This window comes from Oryzias melastigma, linkage group LG23, assembly GCF_002922805.2.
Source record: "Oryzias melastigma strain HK-1 linkage group LG23, ASM292280v2, whole genome shotgun sequence".
Classification (NCBI taxonomy): Eukaryota; Metazoa; Chordata; class Actinopteri; order Beloniformes; family Adrianichthyidae; genus Oryzias; species Oryzias melastigma.
Genome location: NC_050534.1, coordinates 5020645 through 5031398, shown reverse-complemented (window position 1 = coordinate 5031398; position 10754 = coordinate 5020645). Strand labels below are relative to the sequence as shown.

The 10754-nt window shown below is 43.7% G+C and overlaps 1 protein-coding gene across 2 annotated transcripts in view; it reads right to left on the bottom strand.

The window, feature by feature from the left end:
* ppp6r2a (protein phosphatase 6, regulatory subunit 2a) overlaps positions 1-10754 on the bottom strand; it is a 19759-nt gene that overhangs the window by 2644 nt on the left and 6361 nt on the right. For both annotated transcript variants that reach the window (XM_024285583.2, XM_024285592.2), the window contains exons 4-21: positions 8271-8457; positions 8046-8183; positions 7897-7962; positions 7678-7790; positions 6954-7067; positions 6727-6853; positions 5812-5964; positions 5487-5711; positions 5344-5408; positions 4916-5031; positions 4751-4836; positions 3019-3099; positions 2849-2946; positions 2713-2770; positions 2510-2637; positions 2144-2425; positions 1995-2047; positions 1682-1883 (exon numbers count right to left, since the gene is read on the bottom strand). In XM_024285583.2, the coding sequence (XP_024141351.1) occupies positions 1682-1883; positions 1995-2047; positions 2144-2425; positions 2510-2637; positions 2713-2770; positions 2849-2946; positions 3019-3099; positions 4751-4836; positions 4916-5031; positions 5344-5408; positions 5487-5711; positions 5812-5964; positions 6727-6853; positions 6954-7067; positions 7678-7790; positions 7897-7962; positions 8046-8183; positions 8271-8457 (2292 nt within the window). The remainder of the gene's footprint in view (positions 1-1681; positions 1884-1994; positions 2048-2143; positions 2426-2509; positions 2638-2712; positions 2771-2848; positions 2947-3018; positions 3100-4750; positions 4837-4915; positions 5032-5343; positions 5409-5486; positions 5712-5811; positions 5965-6726; positions 6854-6953; positions 7068-7677; positions 7791-7896; positions 7963-8045; positions 8184-8270; positions 8458-10754) is intronic.

The following is a 10754-nucleotide window of genomic DNA, read 5'->3' as shown; positions in this document are numbered from 1 at the left end:
AAAATCTGAAGTCGTAAATCTCTGCAATAAAGATTACTTTGATTATTTGATTGATATCGTTTATAATATCGTTATCGCACAAAATGAAAAAAGCGATATCGCAATATGAAAATTCCCATATCGCCCAGCCCTAGGAGAAAGGGACTGTATCCTGGTGTAGGAAGGGAGAGGACTATTTCCTGGTGGAGAAAGGGAGACGACTATTTCCTGGTGGAGAAAGGGAGACGACTATTTCCTGGTGGAAAAAGGGAGTAGACTATTTTCTGGTGAAAAAAGGGAGTAGACTATTTCCTGGTGGGAAAAGGGGAGTAGACTATTTCCTGGTGTAGAAAGTGAGTAGACTGTTTCCTGGTGGATAAAGGGAGTAGACTATTTCCTGGTGTAGAAAGTGAGTAGACTATTTCCTGGTGTAGAAAGTGAGTAGACTGTTTCCTGGTGGATAAAGGGAGTAGACTATTTCCTGGTGGGAAAAGGGAGTAGACTATTTCCTGGTGTAGAAAGTGAGTAGACTGTTTCCTGGTGGGAAAAGGGAGTAGACTATTTCCTGGTGGAAAAAGGGAGTAGACTGTTTCCTGGTGGATAAAGGGAGTAGACTGTTTCCTGGTGGATAAAGGGAGTAGACTATTTCCTGGTGGAAAAAGGGAGTAGACTATTTCCTGGTGTAGAAAGTGAGTAGACTGTTTCCTGGTGGATAGAGTGAGTAGACTGTTTCCTGGTGGATAAAGGGAGTAGACTATTTCCTGGTGGAAAAAGGGATTAGACTATTTCCTGGTGGGAAAAAGGGAGTAGACTATTTCCTGGTGGGAAAAAGGGAGTAGACTATTTCCTGGTGGAAAAAGGGAGTAGACTATTTTCTGGTGTAAAAAGTGAGTAGACTATTTCCTGGTGGATAAAGGGAGTAGACTATTTCCTGGTGAATAAAGGGAGCAAACAATTTCCCAGTATACAAAGGGAGCAGACTTTTTCTTGGTGAATGGACTTCTTCCCGTTAGAGAAAGGATCCAGACTATTTCCCAGTGTAGATAAGGAGTAGACTATTTCCTGATGGAGAAAGAGCGTAGACTATATCCTGGTGGAAAATGCGAGCAACGGTTTGGCGAGAATTAGTTTGAACATGGATAGATGCATAGACTGAAAGGTGTTTGTGTCTCCTAGAAAATTATGTGCATTAAAGCGAATTGAATTTTTAATACGGAGATTGATGAAGCTTCAAAGAAAACAGAAACGTTAACAACCAGCGCTAATCCGAGTAATGTTCTCATCATTTCCAAAAATCCTGAAATGTTCATCTGGTGTTGTCTGCATTTTTTTTTTTTTTACAAAATTTCACCTCAAAATGAACCCATTAGCTATCACCATTCCGTCTGTGTCAAATTTTGGGGATAAATCCCCAGGATACACAATATGTACATCAATATTATTTTTTAAATTTGATGTTTTTTTTCATGGGTGATGAGGACGGCTCAAAGATGACCTCATAAAATGGGCGGCACCCACAAGGAGCGACAGGCAGAGCCTCAGAGCCTGATTAGTTTTACTTCCGGGTATGAAAAGAGTCATATATGACTATACATATTCATATGTGGACATAATTCACTCTGAAAGACTCAAGTAAATCATGTCATGGCCCCCTTAAGCTGATGGTTCAGAATCCGCTCTAAAGCTTTGGACCGTCACAAACCTTTTGAGGTCAGCTGTCTTGGTGTCGGAGGTGGTTTCCATGGCGATCTCTGCAGGAGTCTTGGCAGGAGGTGCAGCGTTCTTGTCTTCGTCCTCGCTGTCGGATCCTCCGGAGGAGCTGCTGTCTGAGGCCACGAGTGGAGCTTTCCCTCCTTCTGGTGCTGACGGAGAGCCGGACGGGGCGCTCGCTTCTGCTGTGGCACCTACAGTTCAACACATGGATAACTTTGGTTACGTTTTATTAGTATCTCACACACTGTGACCATTCAAAGTAGTTTTTTATAAATATCCGATCTTTGTTCGGTGACACTCACCGGTCTGGCTGTGGTTTTGTTTGGCTTGTTTGTCTTCAGGATCAGCTTCTGTACTGCAGGACAGACAGGAGACACATGCTGGCTCAGAGAGCTGCTCTTCCATCCGGATCCAGGAACTCACATGTGCTACAACGTCAAACGTTTCTCACCCGGCGAAAGGCTGGAACTCCGTGAAGTTGGCCCAGCCCGTTCCCTGGGCCTCCCCGTTCTTCCCCGCGTCCCCCCCGCCGTCTACAGGTGCCTCCCACCCGGCTCCGCTCGGGGACGCGCCGGTCCCTCCGGAATCCCTGAAGTCTGCCGTCCAGCCAGGATCCGAGGAGTTCTGCTCGGAGTCGTCGCCGTCGTCCGACTCGGACCCGTGGTCCCGCTGCTGGCCGCCGTTCTCCATGCTGCTTCTAGAGCTACTCTCCGAAGTCTGAGAGACCCCGAACCTGGACGGAGAGTCGTCTCTTTAAACAAACTGGACGGTTTTTAGCTGTGAGGACAGGAAGTTTGTCAGAATCATTTGACTCCACCTCGTTCTGGATTTAGCTTGTGTTGCATAGTTGATCTCCTTCTCCTCCCAAATGTCCTCCTCCTCTTCAGCATCGTCGAACTGGCGTATCCTCTCCTTACAGCAGGCCTCAAAAGCTGCTGCGTTGGCCTGAGGAGAAGAGAAAAGCCTGGATGGAAGCGGGTTCAGCCGCCAAACACGCAGGAAACTCAGACAGACACTTACACTGTTATCATCAGCATCCAGATTGAAGTTTATTTCAGCGATTCTATCAAATGTGGCGCTGAGAAAGAGGCAAACACCAACAGTTCAGAGTAATCCCAGAAGAGACTTTTATGATTTTAAAAAACCTTCAACTGACTTGATGTTTTCATCGTGTTCACTGAACTCCTCGTCGTTGAAGCCAAATTGATCCACAAAGTTGGCGGTCATCTGCTGGATCTGATAGTCTGCGAAAGTCTGCGGGGATCAACAGGAGGTTCAGGAGGAGCTCTGCGGGTCGGCGGCTGGATCGACGTGGACAAACCGTACCTGCTGCAGGGACAGGTCGTTGGGGAAGGGGCCCTCCATGTCGTCGTCCTCGCTGGACGAGTGCATGTTGTGGGTGCTCACCTGCAAAACACAAGTTCAGCATCACACACCGGTCTGTGTAAAATATGCTGCACAAACCAAGCAATACAACTTTACTACATTCTCCCTCAAAAAAAACTAAAGTTTCAGGTCCAAAGCTTGATTTTTTTTATTTTTGAAACTGCATGTCAGTCAGGTTCCTCCGCTCTGCTGTGCAGCCATGCAGGAACAGGAGGAGGAAGTTCTAAAACTCTCCCCTCAAAGTCAGGACTAAAACCGCAGACGTTCTTTCCACTGGAATTGAGGGGCCAAGTCTAGCCCGCGCAGCCCTCACCATGACCCTCCTTCCACCAAACTTCATTTACCTTAAACACTCCCAACGTAAAAGAGCCTTGGAAAGCACAATTAAGAAAGCGTCACAAATTTGGGGCATTGCTAACATAGAGTGCTGCTAACTTGGGGCGCCGCTAACCTACAGTGTGACTAACTTGAGTTGTTGCTAACCTGGGGCTTCGTTAACCTGAGGCGTCGCTAACTTGGAACGTCGCTAACCTGGGGCGTTGCTAACCTGAGGCGCCGCTATCATAGGGGGGCTGGTAATCTGGGGTGTCGCTAACATAAGGGGCTGCTAACCTGAGGCGTTGCTAACTTGGAACGTCGCTAACCTGGGGCGTTGCTAACCTGAGGCGCCGCTATCATAGGGGGGCTGGTAATCTGGGGTGTTGCTAACCTGCGGCGCCGCTATCATAGGGGGGCTGGTAATCTGGGGTGTCGCTAACATAAGGGGCTGCTAACCTGAGGCGTTGCTAACTTGGAACGTCGCTAACCTGGGGCGTTGCTAACCTGAGGCGCCGCTATCATAGGGGGGCTGGTAATCTGGGGTGTCGCTAACCTGCGGCATCGCTAATCTGGGGCATCGCTAACATAAGGGGCTGCTAACCTGAGGCGTTGCTAACTTGGAACGTCGCTAACCTGGGGCGTTGCTAATCTGGGGCATCGCTATCATAGGGCGCTGATACCTGAGGCGGCGCTATCATAGGGCGCTGCTAACCTTGGGTGCCGCTACCCTGCGGCATCGCAAACCTGGAACGTCGTTAACCTGAGCCATTGCTAACCTGGTGCGTTGCTAACCTGAGGCATTGCTATCATAGGGCGCTGCTAACCCAGGGTACCACTAACCTAGGTCGTTAACCTAATGCCCTAACCTATGGCATCACTTGCATGGGGCTTCGCTAACCTGAGGCATCGCTAAACTGGGGCGTCACGAACATAGGGCGATGCTGACCTGGGTCGCTAACCAACGGCGTCACTAACCTAGGTCGCTGCTAACCTGAGGCGTCACTAACTTCAAACGTCGCTAACCTGGGGCATTGCTAACTTGGAACGCTGCTAACCTGGGGTGCCACTAACCGAGGTCGTTAACCTAAGGCCCTAACCTATGGTGTCGCTAACATGGGACGTCGCTAACCTAAGTTGAGCATGAACAAACCGGAAACTGGACTGGCAGCTTCATTTAACACTCCATCTGTTACTGCCTCAACAACGTAGAGGTTGGGGAGGGGTTACTCTGTGTAACTCTGGCCGTGTATCAGTCAGTGTGAAAGAGGCTATTCTGATCTTAAAGCTCTGAAACTGAACAGCTTTGTAAAAGTGTTGCCCGGAGCTGAACTGTTCCAGGAAAAAGATGTCTGACCAGTTCCACTGTGTTCCTCCGGTTGGTTTCTCTCAGAGTCTCGTCCACAAAGCTCTCCCAGCGACCCCTGCAGTCTTCCGGCAGCTCTGCAACAAAAACTCTGTTACTGACACACCCATCAAAACAGGGCATTATGGGAAATATTATGCTACAGGACTTAAATACCTTTGATGAGGTCAGCAATTTGGGCCTGGACTGGGCCTTTCTCCAGGTTCTGCACCACCATGTTGGCAATTCTCGTCAAGTGACCCATGTTTCCTCTTCTGGTACCACCGTTAGCCCTGAAACGCACAGGTTAACTTTTACCACTAGAGCCATGCTGCCTGCTGGAGTTTAAACACTCTTTCCTACTATTTTTCAAACACCTCTTTTAAAGCTTATTTGGTTGTCTTGAACTTCTAGAGCTACTTTAGTATTAAAAATAAGTTAGCAGAACGTTTGTGCAAACATTTCAGCCCTCTGAATTTCCTAAGCATACTTTGGTATCTCCAGCTTTAACTGTGAAGAACTCATACATGCATTATAGCAGAAAACATAATTTGATGGTTTCTTGTCATAATCTCAGTGACAGCAGCAGATGAATCCCTCCTTACTGTATTTTATCATTCTCCTCCCAAGCATCTAGGATCCTTTGAACCAAGCGACACTTCTGGAAGAGCTGAAAGATCAAAGCAGAAGAATAAAATCCGTAAGCTTTCCAAGTAAAAACGTTTCTTTTCTTGTCACAGACACTCACATGTGCTACAAGGGCGTTATGAACAGAGGTCTGTGGCTCGCTGGCTGAACTCGTCTCTGCTCCTTCTCCCTGCGTATCTGAGCTGGCCTCAGCGGGCTTTGCATCGTGGTTCTGGAGGCCCGGGGCGGGCAGCTCCTCTGAAGACGGATGGTTCAGCACGGCCGACACGCACAGCTCCACTTGGAAGTGCAAAAAGTTATTCCAGGAGTATTTGAAGAACAGATCCTACATGGAGAACAGAAAGTGACAATGGAATCTCACCAATCCTCCAGAGATTCTACCTGAACACACTCTAGCATGTGGAGATGAAAAGAGCTGAGCTAACCAGTAGTAGGTCCATGGTGGTGAGATTGCAGAGCTCCTGGCAGATGGTGGGTGAACTGGTCTGCAGCAAAGCAGCCACTAGCCGAACCACATGAAGGCGAGCGTTCCCAAGAGGCTGCTCGAGAACGCCAACGGTCGTCAATATTGCACTTTTCTGGAGAAGGAGAGAACAAGGGTCATCTTCAACACCAACTTGAGTCAGTTACAAGGTGATGGGATCACTGAGGCCAGCCGCTGTAGGGCAAAGCCAGGGTTTACACACAAACCCAAAGAGACAATAAAAAACCAATGAAACATGTCTCTGGACTGTAGGAGGGAGCTGAAGACAACACAGAGAGGACCCAGCCGGGATTTGAACCAGAAACTTCTCACTGTGAGGTGAAAGTGCTAACCACTGGACTTTCTCATGAAATCACATTGCGTTGACGAAAAAAAAAAAAGACATGACCAATTCAACTGAAATTTAAGACATTTAACCTGAGGTGTAGCTAACCTGAGGCGTCGCTAATCTAAAACTTTGCTAACCTAGGCTGTAGCTAACCTGGGGCGTTGCTAATCTAAAACATTTCAAACCTAAAACATCGTCAACCTGGGGCATTGCTAACCTAAAGCGTTGTTATTTTAATATGCTGCTAATCAAAAACATCGTCAACCTGGGGCGTCGCTAACCAGGGGCTAATCTAAAAAAGTGCTAACCTAAAACGTCGCTAACTTGGGGCATCGCTAACCTGGGGTATCGTCATCTAGGGATTGATCTCTCTTGGACTGCACCACTGTGCAGTACAAATGCCATCTTAAAAAGTAATGTCAAATCCTAATTCCAACCTCAACCAATGCAAAACAGTAGCGTGCAAAACAAGCATCAACAAGAAGCATCACTTAGCTTTCTAAATCCTGAGTTTTAACAAAGTGTTACCTTAGGGGGATCCAGAAGGACCTGCTGGAAGTCCTTTAGATGGGACTCGATGGCATTTAAAATACTGCTGCTGACAGTGTAAGACCTTTCATAACCCTGAGAATACAGATCCATCAACCCCTCCAACCTGCCAGGAACACATGAGCAAATGAGCAGATGTTTAGTGTATGTTACAATTTTCATAGAGTCCAGAAAAAAATAAACCTAATGTGCATTGTAAGACTCACCCAGACCTTCTGGTCTCCAATAAGGTAAGTAGCACTTGAGTCCCGTTAACGATGGAGGTCTCGCTTCTTTCCCCCTCAAACATGTTTTTGAGAAGTCCTGCTACCGTCTCCTGCCTTAGAGACATGCAGTCGTGAGCAACAACAAACAGCACAGGTTAAAGTTAAGACTGAAAGTGATTAGAAATATGTGTCCACATCAGCTGGGCTCATCACTACAGAGCACCAAAAGGACATTTAAATAAAAAAGAAAAAAAAATTCTGGTTACTATCTGGTGCACACCACTTAGTAACCAGAATAAATATATATATATTACTTTAACTTAAAAACAAATTCTACTTACATTTTTGAAAAATATTTTTACTTCTATTTTTAGAAAAGTTTTTTTTTACTTCACTTTTTAGAAAAATGTTTTTCTCAGTTACTATCTGGAGCACACCGGTTAGTAACCAGAATATATAAATGTTTTTTTAACTTTAATTTTAAGAAGAAAAAAAATTAACTTTCATTTTTAGAAAAATACTTTTTTTACTTCAATTTTTAGAAAAAAAAAAAAATTCAGTTACTATCTGGTGCGCACCAATTAGTTACCATGAGTAACATAATACCATTAATTTTTACTGAAAAAAAAACAATAATACACTTCTGATAAAAGAGTTGATTTTGCATGATTTATATAAGCTCTTTAAATGTTCAGTTTTTGTAAAACAACAATTAAAAACTTACATTTCTATGACAGCCAAAAGTGGGTCAGACTCCACGTTCTCCTGCATCTGATTGGCCTGGTCTCGACTAAGGCGAATGATGTCACAAAGTGTTTGGGAGGCATTTGATTGTCTCTGGAAAATAAATACGACACTCCTTTACGGTTTACCGATTCGCCCGACGGGTTTCAGCTTGGAGCAAAACGGGAGGTGAACCTTCATCTCCTCATCACTCCCTCACCTCTTCATCTTTACCAGAATGGATCAGCTCCGTGAGTCTCTGTACCAACTTCTCCTCATTCAGCCACTGGAGTAAAAAGGAAAAACTAAATCTCTCAGCTTCCTCACTCCTCACAGCTTTAGTTTCCAGTCGGACACGAGGCAGCTCACCTGCAGGACCTCCTGCCTCAGTGATGCGGGCTCCACACAGCTGATGAGGCGAAGCAGCAGGTCCATCATGGCAGAGGCATCGATGTGTTTGAGCACTAGACCGATGAAGCCTTCTTTTTTCTTTAGAAAGGTAATCAGCTAAAAATTTAAAAAACAAATGTTAAACATTTCCAGCTGTAGAAAACGACAAGAAACACATTTTTTAGTGCGTTTTATTCAGCGTACCTGTTCAGTTTTCCTGGCAATCAGATTGCCGATGGTTTTGCTGAAGAAACTGGCCAGTAAGGGGTTGAGGGGGGGGTCCTGCTCCAGGAAGTGGTAAAGCATTTCAAGCAGAGACTCGTCCCCGCCGAGCTTATCGTTGATAAGAGACACATCTGAGGTCAGGAGCTCGCAAGCAATGTTAGGAAATCTTTAAGAAAAAACACACAAGGGACCTCGTTACTAGTGACCATTTGGAAGAAATAATAAAAGTTGTTGACGTGAATGAGTCTGGAATAACTGCATTTACATGGAGAGGGTTGAGCCTAAACTCGTGAGGATGTCACTTGAATTAAGGACTTGGAGATGCGTTCACAAAGACTTCTGAGCAACAAGTAGTCTATGAGACGACTCCTGCTGTGTTTTTCTCTGGTGTTAACACACACCTGAATGCACTGAGTGTATTTGTGTTTCATTAGCGATGCCTGGCTGTTACCTGAGCACTTAATTACTATGGAGCCATAAAGATTTTCCTTAAATTTATCCCAGCTTTCGTTTTGGTCAGATAAATCAATTTTTCTAAAGATGTTTAAACTTGACTTGTTTGTCCGAGTCAGTGTCTGTACTGGTATTTTTATATATGTAATAATAATTATCGAAATGAAATTATAAACTGCCATCTTTCATCTTTACAGCTATTCTCTATCAGTTTCTAACTGGTCTAAAGTTTAACGAAAACTTCAGGAAGTTCAAAGTTTTAGAACACTTCTCTAGAACACTAGATTATCCAAGTCAATTTTCTAGTTTATGCTGGTTAAGTCCATAGAATGTAACACAATAACTCGCTGTTTTAAGTCTGAGATAAAAAAAAATAAATTAAATTAAATAATAACTAAGGTTGCCTAAAACTGCAAACTCTAAATTTTAGATTACACAAAAGGCTTTTTGCAGAGAAGAATTAAAAACTAATTGCAAAACAGTTTTCCCACATTTATTGCATTCTAAAAATAACCTACAATAGATAAAATCTGCAAAGTAGGATCATAGATCATAAGGCAGTAAAATTCATCACTTTCTCCACTTTTCTCAGACTAACATTTTAACACTTTTCTATCTTGTTTAAACTCTCAAAGGTTCAACGTTCATATAAAAATTAATCCAGTATTATGGAATGAAAACAAAGACCAGATCGCGATCAAAGATTGATGTAAATGAACCCATTCTGCAAAGGAGATACGGTATGGGGAAAGTTGGTTCAAGAGCCAATCAGGACACAGAACACTGCGCTGTATGGAAAATTACCCCCAAAAAATCTGCAAAAAAGGTTGCAAAAGGTGAACTGCGATATAGCGAAGAAACACAGTATGGCTTAATCAAAGTAAATCCAAGATGTTCTGACTTTTCTTCCGTATGGATAAAGCAGAGCTGGAACTCCATGAGTTTTAGCTAAACCGTGTCATTCGGCTCAAAATAGTGAATCGTTTCAAAAAAGCAAAACAAATCCAACCACTGATGGAGGAGACGCAGAACACGGAAAAATGTGGGTCTTTTTTTTTTTTTTTGCAGAGAACTTGCAAAGAGCAAGAAAAGTTGCTCATACACTGGAAGAAACTCCGACCAGAAGAGGCCTGGATGACCCAAAGTCAAACCTGACCGGTACCCAGCTAAAATGTAAGTTATCCTAAAAAATAAAAAAACTTAGGTTAGCTAAAACAGCTAACATGTAGCTCAAAAAATAGCCAAACTTCAAACTACAAAAACTGAACAAAGATTAATTGGGCAAAGTATTAGCTTAACTCGAAATAGCTAAAAAAAATCTTGGTACAAGTTTCTGAGAGTGAACTCCTGTGTGATAGACGGCACACAGCTACAGTCTGGTTGCAGAAATCTAGTGACAAGACTTCAAGCTGCAGGCTTGACAGGATGAGCAGCAGCCAAATTAAATTAAAAAAACATTACAAAAGACTGCAGAATAAGACAAAAAGAAGGAAACACTGGACAACTGTCCAACTGGATTTTAAGTCTATAAACTAAACCAACCATATGTGCAACTGTCACCAGCAGCAAATCAATTTTAAAGGTAAAGTGAATCAGATTTTCGACTTAGCAACTATCAACAGCCCTAACGTCCAGTAAATCTGGGATGCACTGAACATCCAATACAAGCTTGAAAACATGCAGTCTGCAGACCTGAAGCGCACTGAGCTGGGAAGAAGTTACAATAGAGAAAAGCTTTTTAAAGCTCATTGGATCCAAAGTTTGTTTTTTCATAACTATGATAAGGTAGAAAAGGCGTTTAGAAATCTTAGCTTGATTCATGCATAATCTGTGCACTGGAAACAGTCCAAGCATAACCCAATGGTTCAAACAAATGTGCAACTATTGTGAATGCTGAACTGAATGGAATGTATATTTGCTTTTTATTTTAAAAAAAAAATCTATTTAAAAATGTGGCAAAAAAACATATTCCTACTGGAGATTTATAAAGAACTTTCTAAAGAATATTTC